This window comes from Scophthalmus maximus, chromosome 13, assembly GCF_022379125.1.
Source record: "Scophthalmus maximus strain ysfricsl-2021 chromosome 13, ASM2237912v1, whole genome shotgun sequence".
NCBI lineage: Eukaryota > Metazoa > Chordata > Actinopteri > Pleuronectiformes > Scophthalmidae > Scophthalmus > Scophthalmus maximus.
In genome coordinates, this window is record NC_061527.1 from 24214030 (window position 1) to 24235483 (window position 21454).

At 42.6% G+C, this 21454-nt stretch overlaps 2 protein-coding genes across 3 annotated transcripts; both read right to left on the minus strand.

The window, feature by feature from the left end:
* Window positions 1-942: 942 nt before the first annotated feature.
* Window positions 943-14997, minus strand: LOC118318398 (calcium homeostasis endoplasmic reticulum protein). 2 transcript variants are annotated; one of them, XM_035648018.2, is made up of 20 exons: window positions 14812-14997; window positions 13068-13241; window positions 10391-10429; window positions 8841-9010; window positions 7678-7815; window positions 7437-7588; window positions 6850-6961; window positions 6338-6427; window positions 5322-5532; window positions 5052-5215; window positions 4496-4750; window positions 4154-4349; window positions 3810-4072; window positions 3473-3606; window positions 3062-3151; window positions 2825-2971; window positions 2538-2651; window positions 2355-2449; window positions 2001-2186; window positions 943-1886 (listed from the first exon to the last, which is right to left on the minus strand). In XM_035648018.2, the coding sequence occupies exons 1-20, from the start codon at window positions 14834-14836 to the stop codon at window positions 1849-1851; spliced, it is 2793 nt and encodes a 930-aa protein (XP_035503911.2). In that variant the 5' UTR covers window positions 14837-14997; the 3' UTR covers window positions 943-1848. The 2 variants fall into 2 exon arrangements, with proteins under 2 accessions (XP_035503911.2, XP_047192825.1); XM_047336869.1 differs by lacking the exon at window positions 10391-10429.
* Window positions 14998-18250: 3253 nt separating this feature from the next.
* Window positions 18251-20848, minus strand: ndufa11 (NADH:ubiquinone oxidoreductase subunit A11). Its single transcript, XM_035648286.2, has 4 exons — window positions 20692-20848; window positions 19667-19759; window positions 18904-19026; window positions 18251-18439 (listed from the first exon to the last, which is right to left on the minus strand). Exons 1-4 carry the CDS (start codon window positions 20816-20818, stop codon window positions 18327-18329), a joined length of 456 nt encoding a protein of 151 aa, XP_035504179.1. The 5' UTR covers window positions 20819-20848; the 3' UTR covers window positions 18251-18326.
* Window positions 20849-21454: the final 606 nt, after the last annotated feature.

Genomic DNA, 21454 nt, shown 5'->3' on the forward strand with positions numbered 1-21454 from the left:
AGATGAAGGTCTCCAGAGCGTGGAGGAGACACCAGGAGCTGGACAGGGCTGGAGAAGAGCATCGACCCAGCATCAGGACCAGTATCTGCTCCTCTGTGTGATGAACAGGAGGAGGAGCAGTGTCAGAGCTCTACAACATGACCTCCAGCAGCTACTGCTGTGCATGTCTCCGACCAAACTGTCAGGAACAGACTCCATGAGGGCCGACCTCCTCTAGTGGGACTGAGCTCACAGACCAGCACCGTGCAGCTCGATTGGCATTCGTTAGAGAACATTAGAATTAGCAGGTCGTTCTCTTCACAGATGGGAACAGATTCACACTGAGCATGTGACAAATTTAGGCGAGTTTGAGCAGCCCCAGATCTTTCAATTTTTTACTTTGATTTTCAGTGTGATTTAGAATCCAGCCCTCTTCTGTTTCCGTTGTTACGTCATTTTGTTCTCAACAGTTACACAATGTACATAATGAACGAATTACAACTTGAATCATTTGTTCATCAAGATCTGATATGGGATTTAATTCAATTCAATTTTATTTGGATAGCGCCTTTAGTGTTCCCTTAATTTTTTGGAGCAGTGTGTGTGCTCTATCTGGTCTGACAGCACTTGCACTACCACCTTCCTCATCATCATGTATTTGACCGCTGTGTCAGCTGCACTAGATGAAGATGGTCATTATCCAATTGAAGTGTTGGGCTGTTAAAGACTAAATAACACATTAAATATGTGTTATTTAGTCAGAATTATGACCAGGTTATAAAGTTTTACCTTTTAACGGTGACACACTGTGGACTGAGTGTTTTTATTTTATAATTCCCCCAAAAAGGATTTGTTTTCTACAGAGAATACACATGATCGAAGTAAAGGTGAGTCAACGTTCTGATCATGTGGATTCATATTTGTTTGCTGTGTGTGGAGATAAATACAACTGATTCATATTAATTCGTTTTTGTTGTGGGATTTATTTTAATACTACAACTTAATGACAGACGTACATATGACTATAGAGAAGGCGGTACATGAAAAAGTATCACAATAATCAGCAGTGAATAGCCAACAAGAGCCACCATAACATCTGAAAAAGAAAAAGTTGGTTCACATATCCTCCAAGAGATACTGTATCTAGAATATATATACATCTACAGTTGTATTTGCAGAGGTTACAAGATATCAGCCAATGAGATGAGTCTGACACCTGCCACAGTAACATCTGGATTAGGGAGGAGGCATCAAATCTGGACATAGACATCCGTGTTGTTTTTTTTTGTTTTTTGTTCTTCAAAAATTGACTTTTTTCAAAGTCCTCTGCAAATCAAACTGAAAGCATTTTGTTGGAGACGCCATGAGGGCAAAGGAGATCTAAGAACTAAGCAACTTGAGACAAATGAAAACTGTAAAACCCAAAATTAAAAACTTCTCCATTCAGCTGTTGACGTGTCTGATGAATTAAAGAGGTTCCCTTCAATTTCACTTTTTGTATTTGTCCCATTTATGTTCTGCAGCGATCTGAAATGTTCTGCCTACACACTCTTTTAGAAAGAGTCAGTCTCAGTCTTTAAAATTTCTAATCTGATATATTGGGAGTGAAATATGAGCTACAACCCCACGTTTTCATTAGACTGTAGTTCCAGACTAAGACTGCTGAATTAAGCCAATGATCACGGCTCCATCTGCAGGTGGGAGGATTTCTCCTGGGACACACGTGTGGTGGTACTTTGCATCTTCACTGGGAAATTTTTGAGAAAAGAGTTTTGGGATGAGAATCCTGGTTGGACATGTGAGATTCAGATCCTCGGCGGAGGTGGCGGCAGAGAAGATGAGGGGGTGGTTGGGCACCGTTTGATGACATCACTCAGTTGGAGGGGCCTCCTGTGGTTCCCGATTCACTAAATCAAAAAGAGCATTTTTTTTTTTTAAGTATTACAGTGACCTCAGAAACCTTGAAATAGATTTCAAGGACACAGACAGAACATGGGTGAAGAGAATATAAAAAGTCGCACCTTCCTCTCGTGCCTTCATCCGGGCGACAAAGTTGTAGCTCTTGTTCCTGCGGTAGTTCTCATACGGGTCGTCCAATGACACCCCCACACCCTTGTACTGGTCCCATTTGTCCCTGATATCGCCTCCTTTGATGGGGTCCTGGATTCCCTGTTCTTTTGCCCCCAACCCCCCCAGACCACTCCAGCCTACAGGACAGACGACACAGGAGGAATAGAGGGAAGGCTAGTATTAAACAGTATACAGTCCACACTTCCATCGCATTCAAATGTCTCAAATGCTCTTACTGGAAAACTGGATATGGAGTTGGAATGATGAAAGGAATAATAAAATAATAAAAAGAAAAGGGCACCCACCCATCTTCATCAGCAGCTGATGGCCCTTGTTCTCCTCCCCGAGCCTGTTGTCTGTAGGTAGTTTGGAGGAAGCACCGCCCAGGGCTGACGTGGAGCTGTTGAGAGCAGGAGAGGTGTCATCTGTAATACGGCTCAGAACAACAAGGAAAATACACCGCAGAGAGGAGAGAGCAGGGGACTTACGCAGGGGAGGAGCTCCGGGATTTGGCGCCACGACGTCTCTTGGTGGGTGAGCGCGAGCGGGATTTGGACCTGGAGTGAGAGCGACTCCGAGAGGACCTGGATCTACTCCTGGACCTAAAGACAAGTCAGTGTGAAGCATGTCAGACAGCAGCACACCAACACAGCAGCTTCAGCGACACAAATTATCTTTGTGTCAAAGTGAAACAAGGCGAATTCCAACAGAACCACAACATTTGTACAGTCAGCACATATCAGTGTAAAGGCTTGTGTGCTGTGTGTTTTCAGACCTGGATCGTGAGTAGGAGCGCGAGTTGCTGCGGGAGCGAGACGAGCGGGAGCGAGACCGGGACGACTTTGACGAGTGCGAGCTGGAGCGGGACGAGGACCTTCCTCTGCTGGGAGAGTGACTCCTGGACCGGCTGCCTCCACGACCACTGGACAGAGAGAGGCACACAGGGACATGATGAGGTGTTCCTATCCCTTCACAAACACCAGTGAGCGAAGGTGGCGACAAGCTGACTCACCTTGCGTTGCGTTTCTCGTGTCCCTTTTTCCTCCTGGCTCTCATCTTGGCCCGGAAGAACTCGTACAGGCCGTTCTGCTCCCAGCCTTCACTGCAGGGGGAACAGACCGCAGACTGTTACACAAGTACGAGCAACTGATACTAATCAAACTAGTCGTGATGAAATACTTTAACCCAAGCAGACAGTAGCCTAGTTTTGCCCGCGCATGGATAATATAACCACTGAAGCTTTAACAGTAAAAGCTCGACACCATGTGACTGTATTTTTTTTTTAATCCTTCAAGAACAACAAAAACAAACTTAGTTTTTTTGTTCTTAGAAATCCCCTCAACATCCTGGTACAGTTGTAACAGATCAGCAGCAAATAATCATCATTACTTGAGAGATACTCGCGTGCGTGCATCTGGCATACCTGTTCCGAGGCCGATCATGGGATGGAGGGCTGTAGAAAGCCTCCACCGCAGCAAGCAGTCGATCACTAGGTGGCATGGGGGGGGGCAGGCGGATGTCTTTGGGGTCCAGAGGTTTATAATCATAATCCTCTAGCTGAGCAGTGGGGAGCAGAAGGAGACATGCTGGTGTGAGGGCTGTGGGTAAATGAGTCTAATGAGACAATTCTAAACTGTGGCAGATTTGGATTGAACCTATTTCAGAGTGAGAATCTATTTGGTATCTTCTGCAGTCTTAACTCAGCGGAGACATTTGACCAGCAGATCAAATTCTGAATGTGTTAAGCTCTTGTGACTTACTTTGACCAGCGGAGCCATGAGACCAGCTGGCAGGTCGAAGTAGGGAACGTTGGGCACCAGACTCGGGTCGTCTGGGACTGGGTGCTGCCGATGGCGCACATGTGGCGAATGGCCGTTGAAGCCGTGCGGAGGTGGGCCGAAGTCCTGGTGCTGGCCTCCGCCCCAGGGGGGATGTTCAGCCCCAATACCTGGGGGAGGGGGCCTCTGATTGGGATGGTGGTGGGGGGGAGGAGGAGGAGGAGGAGGAGGAGGACCTGGTATGTCTGACAAAAAAGGGGGGATAGTTATGAAAACCAGGCAGCTTTAAGGTTTACTGATGAATCACTTGGTGTCTCTGCTCTCACCTCCGGGATACTCTCCCTGAGCGTAGTCAAAGCGGTGGGGGGTGTATGGCGGCCTGTCGTAGTGGTGTCTGGGAGGGAAGTCATCCTGCATGAACCGTGGTGGGAAGCGTCCAAAGTTGTGTGGCGGTGGAGGGGGCTGGTTGAAAGGAGGTGGCTGTTGGTGGGGAGGGAAGGGCCCTCTGAAATGCGGCGGTCTCTGTAAAAATTGAAGTGAGACAATATGGTAATTTATGTAAAATTACAAATTTTAGGGTAGGATGTGTTGTGTAACTACTGATGATAAAGGATACAATGCAAAACAAATAAAGCAGCCTAAAGAAAGGGGAGCAGAGGAAGTCACACCTGCATGCGAGGAGGAAATGGGGGCTCCCTCTGGCCCCAGGGAGGCTGGTCCGGCTGGTTCCCCCACGGTGGCTGCTGGTCATACGAGTTCCAGGATGGAGGGCCGGGTTCAGACCCACCTGGACCACTCCAGGGGCCTCCTTCTCTGGGTGGACCCCCGCTCCAGTTCCCTGGGTCCCTCTGGTCATTCCACATCCCCTCATGGCTGTTCCAGGGCGGGCAAGGAGGGGGGGGCTGGTTTGGGTCAAAAGGAGGCTGGGGGAGCGACAATAGTAATGAAAGACATTAGCATCGCCTAGAGATGACAAATAGTAAAGCTGCAATTCCCCGGGCAAAATTAACTCCTATGGTGTGGTGTGGGTGGAGCTCAAGCTAACAGGCTAGCAGAGTCCACAAAGTCGAAGCTGATACAGTTATTCATCCCTGTCACTGTCTTTGCACGGACCAATTAATTAATTAATTAATTCATTTAATTAATTAATTAATTAATTAAGCTAATTTCTCCATGCAGTCACTATAAACTGAGAGAGAGAGAGAGAGAGAGAGAGAGCTTTACCGGCTGGTTGGGGTTCCAGGGGCCCATGTGCTGGGTGTCATACCACCCAGGCTTGTTGGGGGGGATATCTGAGGGTCCACTAGTGTTGCTAGGGTCCTGCGGTCTGGAGGAAGCTCCATCAAAGTCCCCTGAAGGAGGGCCCGACATGGCAGGCTTCACTTCCCCTGCACATCACATACACCAACACATTCATCTCTACAGAATGTCACGAATAATAAACGTGCATGTTTGGGGCAGTGTTTTCCGGTTGTGTCCAGCGTGTCTCCTGACCTGCTTGTGCAGTCATAGCCGGGGCCTGCTCGGGCTCAGTGGGGGTCGCTAGTTGTGCAACAGGGGCCGGCTGCAGTGGCTGCGGTTGGTGCTGCTGCTGCTTCAGGCTGGAAACAAACTCTTCGTGATGCGTCTTCAAAGCCTGGATCTGCCTCTGGAAGGTCAGCTGGATGGGCTGCACCGCAGCAGCATACTCTGTTATCAGAGAGGCCTGAGAGAGAGAGAGAGAGAGAGAGAGAGAGAGAAAAGACAGGGGCATGTATGAAGATAGTGAATGACAATCACCAAGGGCTGTGTTTTCTTTTCTTTCTTGAAATAGAGCACGAACAAATGACAAATATTCAAGTGCAATTCAATGGATCTGTCGGTCTGTCTCTATGTAGCCGTTTCTGATTGGCTGAAATCCAGTTGCATCACGCACATTACTTTGAGCTACACTGTGTGTTAGCCAATCCACATTCAGTGATTTTCCCCCGAGGCACAGTAGGTGACATCACTGCTTTTCAGCCAATAAGCATTCACTCATCTCAACAAGAAACAAACATTCCTGTTTTAAACTACTATATTAAAATACATCATCGCTAATGCTCTAAATAGATGCACAGCATATTGCTGCTGCAGCAGCTGGGATGTTTGTGTGGGCTGTTATATAGTGCAGATAATGTAGACTAATGAATTAATGCATTTATAAAATCAGCTTTTTTCCTCCTCCTTTATATGTCATTACTCCAACAAATCTAAATCCTCATGGAAGTCCATATTTATCCCGTGAGGGGAAAACTGTCCCAAAAATGGAACAATGGGCTTCAGAGATTAAATCTATGCTGTGAGTAAAGTACGCAGGATTCTCTAATAGTCAATGTGATCATCTGCCACGGAGTTGGTTTTCAGGAGAAGTAAAGACAGGAAGAATCTACCTCATTTACATTAAAAACTGTATTTCGGTGCACATGTGTATGGAGACACAAACCGCTGGCTTTGCACAGGCAGGACAGATGAGCCGTGAGTCCACCCACCTGATACTGGCCGAGCCCCAGAGCCGGATTCTGGAGCTGCTGAATGGTCTCATCGTCAAAGTATCCATTCTTCTCCCAGAGCTGCAGCAGCTGGGGAGTCAGCAGAGAGACAGACATTCAACCAATCAGCAGCAGAACTAACTTATATATAAATATATACACACACAAATGTAAATATATTTCATCAATGATTACTAGACTGAAGAATTGTTTATTGTCATACACCGTCCTAGTAAGGATAAGACAACGTGACAATTTTTATTTTACTATATATCACTACGCCCCTTAACTGAAATAAGACAACAATAAAGAAATTAGTTTTAAGTTTATGTGAATATGTGTTGTTTTTGGGTTGTGGGGGTGACTTATGATTTTTATGTTGCTTCCCAGATTAATATAATTCTGTCATCTGTAGAGTTAAACACAGAATCCTGTTGTAAGATTGGATGCCAAGCCACACTGGTCTGCTCCCAGTGCAGTGTGTGTGTGTTTGTGTGTGCGCGCACGTTTACCCGAGTGATCTTCTGCTGCTTCTCTTCCTCCACAGCCAGGAAGCTGGTGCAGTAGATGGGAACCACAACTTTCTGCAGCGCCGCCAACAAATCCTTCTGCTGTTTCCGCTGGCTGGGAGGATACAATACAACACATCAGGCTTCTCCTCATGGAATCCACCAAATGAGCTTTTTATACGACATAATCAGGTCAAATTTTCAGTTAGGTTTTCAATTATTCAGCTAATCATTTAATCTATAAAATGTGATGATGCAGTTTCCCAGTGCTAACGTCTTCCAGAAGTTTACAAGGATATAAAACCGAGAAACGCAACAAGGCTGCAAAGCTGAGAAGCAGCAATAAAAGAATGTTGCCCTTTTTGCTGATCTGATTTAAAAAATACAATGATTGTAATAATAGTTTACATTTTCATGACAGACTGCTTGTTTACATTGTGATCAGAGGAGCTATTTTGCAAATGCTTACATCTTAAACTCCACTGAGCTGAATGAAATAAAAATATTTATTATTATAAGGTTTAATCAGCAGTTGGTACCAAATACCAGCAAAGTGACACGTTTCTATGTATGTATTCAGGTTTGTGTACCAGTGATGGAGAACGTCATTGGTTAAATAAATGAGATGTAGGCGGAGCTCAAAATGCGCTGCATCAGCAGTGATGCGGTTGCGGAGATGTGATGTCATCAGTTCACAGTGCTGTGGGCTCTTGGCGTTGTTGAACATCCAGTTCTTACCACCCTGAGAGAAACACACACGAGTGAGAAACAAAACTTTTTCCTCTATAATTTTAGGGATGTGGAAAACAAATCTCCATTATAGGGGCTCACAGAGATGGCATCTTTGGTGCAGGTGTCCACGATGGGCTGCAATAGGTTGTCAAACTCTGTGATGTCCAACTGAGTCTCCAGCAGCAGCTTCTGGGTTTGCTGCTCCATGGCCAGAGCTATGGCTGCAGTCACTTGCTCCTACATTATGAAGGACAGATTTAAAAAACACATCAGAAAATGCTTCCGACCTCTCTTCCCTAGCCTGTTCTCATGATGTTCACATCAGTGTAGCGAGAGTTAGCAGGAGGGAGACAAACAAGGAAGCGATAAAAGATTTTATGGGGAGTAGAAGCACTACATGTTGGTTGTTCATCATTGGTGTGATTGCTGGAAACATTCACAACATATAATATAACATGTTATTTTCTTCTCCTTCCACATGTTTCAACCTGGAAAATTCATTCAAACATCAAAACGTTCAGCTCAATCAGGACATTCTGGCTTGTATTCAACTATTTTATAACCTTCATACTTTCAGAAACATTCAACGTTATTGTAACGGTTCTAATGATTACACATCAACTACACATTTTCTACTTTTCCTACTCTCATACTCCTTCAGCTTCTTCATCCAATTTCAACCAATTCAATTCAATTTTATTTGTATAGCGCCATATCACAACATACATTGTCTCAAGGCACTTTACATAGTGAGGTCAATATTACAATATTACAGGGAAAACTCAACAAATCCCAGCGATCAGGTTAACGTCCACCTTTCAGCATCCAGCAATCACACCGCAACTTCTTCAGAAATTGTGTAATTCATTTAATTACACATTCACAGCTATTTACATCTTCTGCATGTACACAATTGTGACAGTTCAATTCAATTTGAGTTTTTAGCACTAATCACAACATACAGTACATCCTTCTCAAGGCAACACAAACGGTAACACTAGATGTAGCCCTGTATTTCCTGATGAGTATTTCCTGATGAGCTTATGTAGGATGACCATGTAGGAAAAAAACGGCATAAAAACCCGGGGTTTTCATTCACCAGTGCCTGAAGACACTTTGTAACGTGTCAACCAAAGAAGATGGGACTGCTGCAGCAGCTAGCAATACACTCCTGCCATTCCTCCAACCACTGATGAGCAGGATTTGTAGGATGCATTCAGCCTTTCCATTCAGGATATCAGCAGGCTGGGGTTGTTCTGTACCTGTCTGAGCGTGTGGAGATGCTGCTCCTGCTGCTGCAGATTCCACTGACTCTGCTGGATGATCTCGTCGAGGGCAGGTGCGGCAGGCGGAGGAACCGAAGGAGGAACAATCATCGGCATTGGTGGAGGAGGGATGTCAACCACCTCACTGGCGCCCGGGTTGTACAAATCTGCAAGAAGAGCAGCAGGAAAACAGCAGGCCATGGGAAAAAGTTTAGTCTTTAGTAAAGCCTTGATCTCAGGGCTGAGCTTGGGTGGTTGCTGGTTTGAGGCTGTGTGAGATGCAAAATAGAAAGATGTATTGAATAAATCATATATACAAGGCAGACACTGTGTTGTTTGTTGTTTTACACTATGAACCACTAAAGTGACCTGTAAAGGCCAAATGACAAGGAACAGGTTTCATACGTCAGGCAGATGAAACGCTCCCCAAAAACAACAACATTCAGAAGACATGCAACCAACAACCACATAACTTATATCATTCCATAACCTTATGACTACTGCCTGGGACCCAGATGAATTCTGGGAGCTCATGTCATTTGCTCTGCCAGACACAGTCTGGATCTCCTCCATTGGAAAGTGATTTACTCTGGCAGAAAACTTGCCGGTCCAATCACAACCGATTATCTGATAACGGGGGGTATTCATATCGTGAAGCAGAGAGAAGCGACTTTTGTAAACAACCAGGGCTGCTGCTGCTGTCTGGAGGCTTTTGCTCTGCGTCCGTGGTAACGCCTCATGGAAATCGAACATGAACCGAGAGTTCCCAGACTAACACGCATCTAGGCTAGTGATAGACTCGCTACCTGTCCAGTGTTTTCCCTGCCTCTCACCCAATGTCTGCTGGGATCGGCTCCAGTTCGGCGTTACCCTCAAACGATAAGGGGCATAGACTGAATAAATAAATGAATGATTTTCTAAAAATCTTTCCAACCATTTCACTGTCATCAGTACTTTATTATACCTTGTACAATACCTTGTGCTCACCATGGATGGCGTGTGTTAGAAGAAGCACTGCATATAGAAATGCTGTGTGAATGGGTTGAGTTTGACTGGTTGTTAATAATATAAACAATATAAATGTAGTCAATTTACCATTTAACCAAAGTTGCCATCTCCCACTGCAAGTCTCTGTTAACTGGGCTTGAGACTATGGACGTGAAAACGTAATGAAGCAGATACAAGTGGTGTGAACACAACACTGCAGCCCCAAAGGTACAGACGCCGTGAGTCATACGCTCCCAGACAACAGGCTCCTCCCCCAGGTCATCTGCTCACAGCATGACAGCCTCAGATGGAGGATTAAGCAAATTATGATAAGACACCTTCCCCAAGTTTCGCTTGACATATCTTCAGTCAAACAACAATACAGCACAAACTCAAAATGAATAGCAACAAACCAACAGGAAAAAAATGCAACTGAAACAAAGCAAAAAGCTCACAGGCAGTGGTGTGATAATGTCCAGCAAACAAATGTACAAAGACAAAATGTGACTTTCAAACTGGAATTCTTCATTAATCTGACACATCCGGCTCCAAATAAATACCTTCAGATTTATACTCCTCCCCATCGTGGGTAGAGGGATCTAAGTGGAGAAAAGCAAACTTTAATTCATTTCAGTGGGATCACAAAACTTCATGCAAACCTGCACAGACACTCTGCTTTATCACTGACCATCTTTCAGTGTGGGTGACGTGAGAAGCAACAAGTGGCATCAACAGTCCGACGAGTCCAAATCATGAGTAAATAAAAATACATTTTCGGAACGGGTGGAGACGGTGGGAACATTTCCTATTTAAATGGAGCCATTAGAAGCCATGTGAATGATGTGGTTATTAGTCAGGTTTACAATGACTTTAGAAGACTGTCGCCTCGAGATGCTCGTTCAGGTGAATATAAGGCCAACTCACTGTCTGTCAGGTTGAGTTTGGAAGATGTGCTGTCCGACCACATCGCACATCCATTAGTACTTTTTCTCAATAAGAATGTGAATATCTTCACTGAATGTTATGTGTATGTAGGTGGTTCAGTTAAATGTGTCACATGTCTGCACAAAGAGTTATAGGTGCAGAGTAACGCAGATGACAGCAGCACAGTTTATAGACTGAATCGGCTACCTGCTCACATCAGGCTGATGGCTCTGAACTAGTGAGCACACTCAAGTGTCTGATGACGCCTTGCTCTGCTGATTTGCGAATGTAGTCCTGAATAATATGGGAGGGGCCACGTTTTAAGTCGCATTGCATTAGGCAAAGAAAATAAATCTGCAGTTTTAAAACCAAGAATTGTCTTTTGAATTGAGTCCATAATGTGTTACAAACACACAAGAACAAATTCAAATCCATAGGATAAATTCAGAGAAGCACTTTATCAGATGTTAGTGAACTAAAGCAATGTGAACTGAAACAAAGAAATTCTGTACTCTCAGAATTAAATCTCGAGGTTGAACTCTTCACGCTTCAACAGTCTGTCAGCTGTTTGGATGAAGTATATCAGTGACTTAATGGACTGGACACTCCGCCCACATAGCAGAAGCACTGTGCTGCTTTAGAGCACAAATCAGCACCTGGCCTTGCAAAGGCAACAAAATGTCATTGATGTGAAATAAGACACACTGATGCACGCAGGCTGTTGCAGCCAATCTAACATCCTTATCCTTGGAAATGGTCTGTGTGTGGATGGAGCTCAAAGCGAACAAAGTTATAGGGTCTTGTAAATTCCAAACTGCAGGAAGTTGCCCTCAGACAGCCAACAACTAGGGATGTACCAATACCACATTTTGTCAGACCAAGTAAAAGTACATACATTTAGCTACTTGCCAATACAGAGTACCAATATGACTACTTGCCCTTGCTTGAAAAGAAGAAATATACCTTTGGAATTTGTGGAGATACGGCTTTTAATGTGTTGTATAGCTTGTGCTGGTAGCATGAAATATTATGATCATCAGTGCCAGTTTTTATGAATTCATGATTTAAACATCATCTCACACATGATGTTTAAATCATTCACAGATGACACAAGAAAATACATAAATTTCTTTTTACGTCATTTCAAATATTTAAGTAACCCTATTTTTATAATTGTATTTTACAGCTGGAAGAACTTGATCTGGAAGAACAAAAATATGTACATGTATCTGTTAATAAGGTATTCTTCAAGCATTCTTTTATGAAAGATATTGATAAGTAAATAGAAGTTGTAGAGAAGACTCAACCGATGGGCCAGTGCTTCAAGTGTCTCCACACTTTTGGCCAGCATTACTCACTGGATGAACATTGCTGAGCAGGGCTGCTTTTTGACTTTTTAATTCAACTGATTTCGTTTAGCTTTTGCACCTTCAGCAAACACTATTTCACAGATGTTCACTTGTCAAAATACATTCAGAACTGAATATACTCCAATATAATTAATATATACACTGAATTTAATCCAATTAAACTAATTTCCATATGTATTTGGTATAAACGTGTGTTAACGAACACATTTTAAAAACTTGTCTATATCATATATTTTTCTATAATTCTTTGGGAAACAGGGTGCCTCAGTCATTATATACTGTGTATAAGTTTATGTCTGTTTATCTGTTTCAATCTAATCAACATAGTAAAGATCTGACGTATCAAAGTACCATTGAACAGTCCTGCTCTTTTAATTTTCAAAATGAGCTGTGGTCCATCAAATGTGTTTGAGCTGTACAAGGTCCCTTTTAAATAAAGCGATAACAAGAAATATAACTATAATTTTACAGTATTTTTTCACATCTTCGGGTGTTGGCATATTGATTTGGATTCAGTAATGATAAATCCTGCAAGTCTTTTTTAAGTCTGTTTTGTTTAACGATGTTGTTAGTACATGTGGTAGTGCATTTGACATTTATGTGCCTCACGGTAATGCTGGTCTAATGCACCCAGAGACATTTAGGGACACAGAGATATTTTGTTATGGTATGAAAATCTCTGACAGCAGACCCAACACTAACTAAGAACCATGCCTGAATACAACCAATTTTGAATCTGACAACAATCTGATTTGAATAATGAAAAATCCACTCTCTAACAGAATCCTCATGACAGTTCACAGCTCTGTGTTCAGGCGGTATGCCCCGTGTCACAAGTTGACACAAGGCATGTGTTAACTACCTCTGCTAGTGAGGTTTGCTTTATAAAACTATCAATGTGCAAATTCTCATTTTAGGTTGGACTGTCCATTTAACTACATACGCTGCTGGTGCTCCATGGCAAGCTTGCACTTGTAGTAGCTGAAGAACTCTCCCCCAAAGAGGAAGGAGAACTTGGGGTTGTCCTTCTGTTTCTCCATCGTCATCTTTTCGAACTCGGGCCCATTGCGAGCTACAAACTGGGCCAGTTTGTCAATTACATTCCTCAGCTCTTGATCTAAACCAGGAAGAGACAAACGTGGGAAAGATATGGTCAGAGTGGTGACAGGCAGATGATCTGTATCAAATAATGAAAGGGGGAAAGATGTTTCAGAACATTTAAGAACATTTATTATAGGCACATAACTTAAACGTGTTCCATTTAGGCAGCTGGAAGTGAAATATCCCTTTGCTCATTTAATACAACACAAGATAAGTATAAAAATATAACTTTGCATGCAAATCTAAAACAATGTGAAGGAACATAAATATATACACAAGGAACTGATGGTAAAGGTTTTTTGCTTCAGACTAGGGATGGTCCGATCCAATATTCCATAACGGTATCGGGGAAATATTGGACAAAATGACTGGATCGGATATCGGAACAAATAAGAAATAAAATCAGATCCAATACATTACAGTAAACATACCAAATAAATGCCTATTTACATATCTACTAAGCCTTGAACGACATTCCGGCATCATATTTTTATTTTCATTTATTATTATTTAATAAACACTTTACAGTACATTTGTTTTTGCTTGTTTGAACGGTGCTCACCATAAAACATTCTGCCAAAGGTTCTGTGAGAAATAAAACAGCAGGTTTCCATAACTCAGTCATGTTGTGTGGATATGTATGTGTGTCTTCCTTTAGGGAGTTGATTATTTGTTTCACAGTTGAGTATGAGGTTTTAGATGACTAGGTTAAGCAAAGTGCATCCTGAACTATGCTTTATTAATATTTTATTTTATGAGTGGGGAAAAGATTGTATCAGATTAGTATGAATCTGATACTCAAGGTTGCAGGATCGGTATCGGATAAGCAAAAGTGGTATGGTCCCATCCCTACTTCAGACTTCCATCTACGTTCGGCTTAGGAAACACCATTGCAACTGGTTGCCAGTGTTTTTGTTTCCTCTCTATTCAGCACTGACATTTATCCAGGTATCTGGAAACATCTTTGAGGATTTTGCAAATACCTTCAAAACACTGCTGACTATAGGGAAACGATCTTCTAGGAGAGAAAAAAAGATGCTGATTCTAATCATCAGTGTGATTTTAGTCTCAACACCAAAATACTAATAATGTTACAGATAGAATACAATATACAATTGTGTTACAGCCATCGAACGATTTTAATCTGCACTGGAAGCCATTATCACAACATGGACTGTCGGATCCGTGACCATATGCCAAACAGGAAATACGAGCTGCTTGTTTAATGTTGACTTAATATCTGACCTATCGAGAATTGGATCATCGAACCAAATTTTAAAGTAAACGAGCAGAGATAAATCGCCTGATAACTTTGTCCGTCAAACTTTCAGAACCCAAAAGTAAAAACACGTATAAAGAGCAGCGTGTTAGCTGTTTGCAGACTTCTGTAACATAACTGCTCGTAGTGCTGAAGTGCACAGGTGTACACAAAAACCTGCGAGAAAAACACGGTTAGCCTGGCGTTAGCCGAGATGCTAAATGAAGCGCTAACGTTAGCTGTGTTGTGCATAGCAGCGGCTCCTGGTAGCATGGTGGCTAGCTAACGTTCAATGGATACCACCAACCGCCGCACCGTGACTGCTCACCTTCGGGGGCGATGGGAACATCCATGTTGACTTGAGCTACGGCGAACCCACTGGACTTGAATGTGTGGTCCCGAGACCAGTCAGCCCGTTCTGTATTTCAATAAATGCTCAGTAAAATTGTCAGGGAAAAACACACTTCATTTCCACAGTGACGTACACCGGAAGAATTAACACACGGAAACAGCGACACGGAAAGAAATGTGCTGTGTGAGCCTACAGCGCCACCTCAGGTCCGGCGGAGAAACGACGTTTACGCTACTTTGTTTACTTTCCTTATCACTGAAACATGTTACTTGTTCTCAAGAGTTTATTGTTATATATATGTATATATATGTATATATATATATATATATATATGTATATATATATATATATATATATATATATATATATATATATATATATATGTATATATATATATATATATATATATATATATATATATATATATATATATATGTATATATATATATATATATATATATATGTATATATATATATATATATATGTATATATATATATATATATATATATATGTATATATATGTATGTATATATATATATATATATATATATATGTATGTATATATATATATATATATATATATATACACCCAACAATAATCACAAACCTGGTAGGAGCTATACAACCTGAGAACTCTGACAAGCTCCTCTACAATGAGGCCCTGGTGTTTTATTTTTTATACCAGAGTTTCACGTACCACATACATTCTTGCATATACAATGTTAGAGGATAGACAAGGGAAATAAAATATTGGAAAAACACTAATACTAATTCCAAATGTTGTATTATCAGTCCATAAGAATTTGTAAAACACAGGATGGTTTCCTTTTTTAGAAACCATCGATCTCCTCTTGTGAAGGTAAATTATTGGTACAAAAAATTACATCTGTATCCATCTCATTACTTTCAATACATCGTCCTGAAACTGACATTTTGGCCCAGTTTTTCTAATTTGAACTTCCACCAAAACATTCATACATACAGTGATAAAAAAAATACATATTGTTTCTTCTTCTGTTTCACAGAAAGTGAGAAAAATAATCCATAATCTTTACCACTTTATCTATTAAGGGCCAGCTGACATGCACTCTGGACAGGTCGCCAGCCTATCACAGGCCAACATACAGAGACAAACAACCATTCACTCTCACATTCAACCATACGCCCAAAATAGAGTCTCCAGCTACCCTTAACTTGAGTCTGCATGTGTTTGGACTGAGGGAGGAAGCCAGAGAACCCGCACAGAACCCACGCAGACACAAGGAGAACATCAGACAAAATCAGAGCAAGCTGCTCTGATTTGTAAATTTTAAGACTGCGCCTGTGGAAATCCACCACCAGTTCTTTGGTTTTTCCCAGTGTTGATCTGGAGTTCTCTGTATCCCCCAACACTAACATCACCAACATAATCAACATTTATCTCTACAAGTTTACTCCCCCATTTTAAAACATTGACAGACCTGGGGTATAAATAATTGCTATTAATTGAATAGAACAATGTCTGTAGAATCTTGAGATATGAGCTGCATGGTGGTGTGGTGGTTAGGTTTGCTGGAGACTGACCATAGCAGTGGAGGTAAGAGTGGATGGTTGTCTCTGTGTGCTGACCTGTGATAGGCTGGTGACCTGTCCAAGGGTGAACCCCGCCTCCTGCCCAATGTCAGCCGGGATTGGCTCCATCTCAGTTATAACGGACTTGTGAGCAAAGTTTGCGATGAACACATCCAGCAGCGCCGAGCAACATCATCCTGCGGTATTCAGTCCAGTATTTACTGCTCAGGATAGGATTTCATTTAACCTTGATTTGCTTTCTGTATGTAATAATTTGTTATTTGTTATGTTAAGTCTGTCGGTGCCCATCTAGCACCTGGATAAAAGATGTAGCTAGTCCAACCCTGATAATTAATAGGACACATCAGCTTCTTTTTCCCTCAATACAAAACCAAGGAAACACACAGTTTGTGGCCGAGCACTGAACATCTACTGTCCGTTGACAGGCAGTCTGTGTCCTCTTCACACCAGCTGTCCACTCACAGGACGACACAAATGACAGTGTGTTTGAATGGCGGCATTCACCGCTGCACATTGAATATGAACAAGAAGGCCAATGCTACTGATAAACACAACTTGACGGGCGTTTCCTGGGTAAAAACATCATCAGAGTCCTACATTTCTTTCTAGCCTTTTCACACTCATACATAATGCTTTCCCTACCCCCTTTACCCCAATCTGAACCATGGCAACTAAATACTTAACCCCTACCCTTGCCCTAATTCTAACCTGAACCCTTAACCATCAAAGAGTCCCTTTTTCAAAATGTCCTCTCCACACTGTAACACACACAGGAGACTGAGGGTGCGGTCGAAATGTCTTTCCCATCTACTATTCCTTGACCTCGGTGGAAAATATGGACTACAAAACGGGTTAGGGTTAAACGCAGCGTCTCCATCAGCATGTTTCATTGTGTTTTACCACCGTGTGACTTCAGATGTAAATGATTCATTTGTAACAGTAACTAAATGGACTGTATTTATATAGTAAATGGACTGTATTTATATAGCGCTTTTCTAGTCATATAGACCACTCAAAGCGCTTTACAGGAAAGTCACATTCACCCATTCACACCCATTCATACAGCGCTGCTATTTACCACGCATTTTTCTGTCACATTCATACTCATTCATTTTTCTGTCACATTCATACTCATTCATGCACTGTCGGAAGAGCCGTCAGAGGCAAGTTAGGGGGTTAAGTGTCTTGCCCAAGGACACAACGGCATGTGTACTGGCGGGAGGTGGGATCGAACCGCCAACCCGGTTGGTGGACGAACGGCTGTACGCCCCTAACTAACATGACGTGCATCTCTTCTTGGTCATATTAATACTCTTCTTCTTCTTTTTTTTCACATTGAATCATTTACGCTCTTGCATGGCACGTCACGATACATAGTGCTGCCGCGAAGAATTGTGGGGCGTCTGTATCGCCTATCCTTTCGCATTGGAAGGTCCAGTGTACCCTATGCTAAAGGAGATAGGAAAGGAAGCATTTTCAAGCACCTTTCCTATGCATTTAGAGAATCAGAACAGCTCTGATCATGGCTGCTGATCAAATACTTCCAGGTGACATCAAGATTTAGGAAACTTCCTATGCAAATTTGACAATTCGACCCCACCCTGAGCCGACTGAGGTCGCCACTTACACACAAACACACAGGGACGCGTCATCACCATCACATCTTGTGGTCAGTGCCAACAAATAATATTCAGAAACCTGGATTTCACATTTACCTGCCAATGTATGCTGCTTTCTAGTGGAGCATCCAGGTTTCTCAAAACCAGGATAAGATGTTTACGTGTGCCACACAACCAGAATACTGCAGAACCCTTGTCAGAAGCAGGATAATAGTGAACCTGTTAATGCGTTAATGCGTTTTATTTTTATGATCATTTTATTACTATAATTTTTATAACATACAGTTAATCCTCCTCCTCATAGTATGGGTGGTCCCGTGACCCTCCATCCCTCCTTCTTGGCGACTTTTGTAAAGAAGGCGACTGTTCCCAGACCCAGACACGCCGCCGTTCCCGTCATAGGACTGTGGGCTGGAGATGGACACACACAAAGTATAATTAGGTAAAAGGGAAAGTTTCAAGCCGTTAATTGGTTCGTAGATTTAAATAAATAAATATGAATAAATAAATTTTATTTATACGGCCCTTTTCATCAAAAGATCTCAAAGGGCTTAAACACCTCACTGGTTTAAGTTTTTTGTCTGAGAAAGAGGCAAAGAAAAAACTCATCTGTTTAATCAACTGAGTGAAATCAATTATAAGTTGAAAGCTTAATTTGAGCAATGCAGCAACTCTGAGATATTTTAAGTTTTGTTGTCTGCACTTGCCCTTAGAGTACATGACTAGTTAAAGGCCAGTGGATCCAGCAGTATGAAGGAAAATGGGGTAACGTGCATTGTCAGGATGTGTTCTACAGATAAAGTAGGTGGACACAGTGGGCCTCTCCTTTTCAGGAAGGAGGACGGAGTGTTTCTCCTGACAGAACCCATACTTACTTCTGGCTCCTATGAAGATCCCAGAGGAGCAGCCCCCAATGAAGTAATTCAGCGGATCATCTGGAGCGTCACGGGCCTGAGCACTGAGACACGTCGCCATGCCAAAGATGGCTCCCATAGTGGCTGATAGAACACAGACAGACACCATGTCAGCATGGCACAATTTGATGCAATCACCCAGAGCAAACTGTGGAAACTATACGTCAGCACATTGGACAGCCAGGCTCTGTACTCAAACCCTCTGGATGAAAACTCAGAGCCTCCAGCTCTTGTTTGAGGATAATGCAGCCGGTCCATTTGAATGGTGGAGACAAGCAGCCGAGGAGAGGGCATAACATAAATTAAAAATGAACATGTGTCTGTAGGCTTTTAAAAAAAATTTTTTTATAGACAATACTGGTGTAAACATAACTTTAAAAATACCAGAGAACAAATTTTAACACAAATGTTTATTATTTTAACAGTATAATATAATGACCTGTCATTCTTGTGTTGTCATTACTGGACAGAAGTGGATCAACCCACCTTCACGTCACCCATTGGTTTGAGAACCACTGTTTGAAGCCTCGAGTTTAGCATTTTGATCAGCCCAATCTTGGTCTGAGAGCTTGTCACTGCGCGCCCACCTACACCTGCAACCATGCACTGATTGGACGGTACCAGCTGTCAATCACCCTGCTCTTGCTAGTGTGCTGTATGATGGAATATGTGACACTCACAGCTGTTTACTAGTGGACTTTTGAAAGACAATATGAATATTTACCCATGGTGACAGTTGCGGTGGTCGCCCTCTGTACTCCTGCCAATGCCGTTTTAGGCTGGAATGCCACTATGTGATAGGCTGATCCAACCAGGCCTGGAAAAAAAAGACAAAGACACTCAAATGCTCAAAGTCACTGAATGCCTGTGAAGTGTCCCACCGCGTCCCGTCCCCTGTTGGCCACAGGAATCAACACACAATGTGTGAAGGCACGTTGTCATGATCTGGCACCAGAGGGACTGTTGAAACCGTGAGACACTCTCACTCAGACTCTATCATGTGCGGGCCCATTGACTGTCCTGGGACCTCTCTCCCTGCCTGGTTGTCCTCGCCTCATTCCAGAGGTTTTGGATATGAATCTTGATTGTCTCTCTCTCTGTTCTCCCTCCTTTGTTGTTCTTTCCAAGGTTTTTTTCTCTCTACTTTTTCAAGGGACTCTGTCCTAGTCTGGTCTGAAGGCTTAACGACAGAGGGTGTTGTGGGTGGTACAGCATGTAATTTGTGATATTCAACAATGTAAACAATATTTAACTTGATGGTCCCAAAAGGGCTTGAATTAAGTTCACTAATAGATTAGGTGTTTCCCATAGTAACATGTGAACATATATTATTAGGTTACCCAGTGACTGAGGAGCTCATAACAGTCTCTCCAAAGGAGTTTGCAAATGTGATCTGGGTTCACACTCCAGACTGAGGGGGTGTTGCTGTGACATGTCGTTAGTTGAGTTTCTCCTGAAATGAGTTCAGTGTGTTAACAAACAGCCAGCAGTGATGTGAGTGTGCACGCCTTTCGGAAATGGATACATTGGCTGCTTTCACTCTTCAAAAAGACATTTTGTGTTCTTACTGCTTACTTCTTACTTGAATAAAGATCATAACAATACATTTGAAAGAGTCCTGGGCTAATTTGAGCTAGCTCCAACGCGTTAGCATTGACGCTAGTTCCACACTCGGATCGCACTCACGTCGCCGCAGGCCGCACCGGTGAGCGGCCCAGCTCGGGACACTTCTTGTGTCATTTTATTTACCCAGAGCTGCTCCCACTTTGGTCGTGGTCCATGTTTTGTCCACGCAGTCCGTGCCCTCTGGTACGTCCCAGTAGCCCATTTCTCTTTCAGCAAGGACACTAAGCAGAACGATGTTCTCGCGATACATGGGAGTGTTTGTTTTTTTTCCGACTAGCGGCCGGGATTGCCGTGTAGCGCCACCTACTGGAGTGGAGTGTAAACACTTGAATTAGGATTAATTGGAGAAAATAAATACTGTAACCGAGGGTTTATTGTTGCACCTGTACGGAATCATTTATAACAAAACTAAACACGGACACCGTAGTCTGAACCAGCGTGAACCAAGATGGAACAACAACTTCATTCTTCACCGTCAACACACACTTCAGCGCATCCGCTCTCTTCTTCCGTTCTGCTCTTCACAATAAAAGAATTCAAAAACAGATTCCAAATAAAATGTAATATAACATGAATAAAATAGCTTACAATACTTATTACAGTAAATTAAATGTCACTTGACTTGTTTTGCTTCTGTCAGTCAAACTCCCTCCATGTTTTACGTGCATTTAAAAATAGCAATTTTACCTTATGAAGTGACAGAGAACTTCTATAAACCAGGAGCGGTGAGCGATGTGCGAGTGGAAGGTTTATCTCGTCACCTGAGAGCAGAGAGTTCTGCATATCCTGCCTCTGTCTTCTTTAACGGCCGATATCAACCATGGCACATGCAGGCACACTAACATTCTACAACAGTAGACTTTGGAGACCATCAAACAATTTTTGT

Excerpts from the sequence above, each read along its gene's own strand:
- ndufa11 (XM_035648286.2), bottom strand. The coding sequence starts at position 20,818 with ATGTATCGCGAGAACATCGTTCTGCTTAGTGTCCTTGCTGAAAGAGAA. Across the intron at positions 19,027-19,666 it reads CACCGCAACTGTCACCATGG|CCACTATGGGAGCCATCTTT; the intron begins GTAAATATTCAT and ends GTGTTCTATCAG. Across the intron at positions 18,440-18,903 it reads GATCTTCATAGGAGCCAGAA|CCCACAGTCCTATGACGGGA; the intron begins GTAAGTATGGGT and ends GTCCATCTCCAG.
- LOC118318398 (XM_035648018.2), bottom strand. The coding sequence starts at position 14,836 with ATGGATGTTCCCATCGCCCCCGAAG. Across the intron at positions 13,242-14,811 it reads TGTTCCCATCGCCCCCGAAG|ATCAAGAGCTGAGGAATGTA; the intron begins GTGAGCAGTCAC and ends TTCCTGGTTTAG. Across the intron at positions 6,428-6,849 it reads AGCAGCAGAAGATCACTCGG|CTGCTGCAGCTCTGGGAGAA; the intron begins GTAAACGTGCGC and ends CTGACTCCCCAG.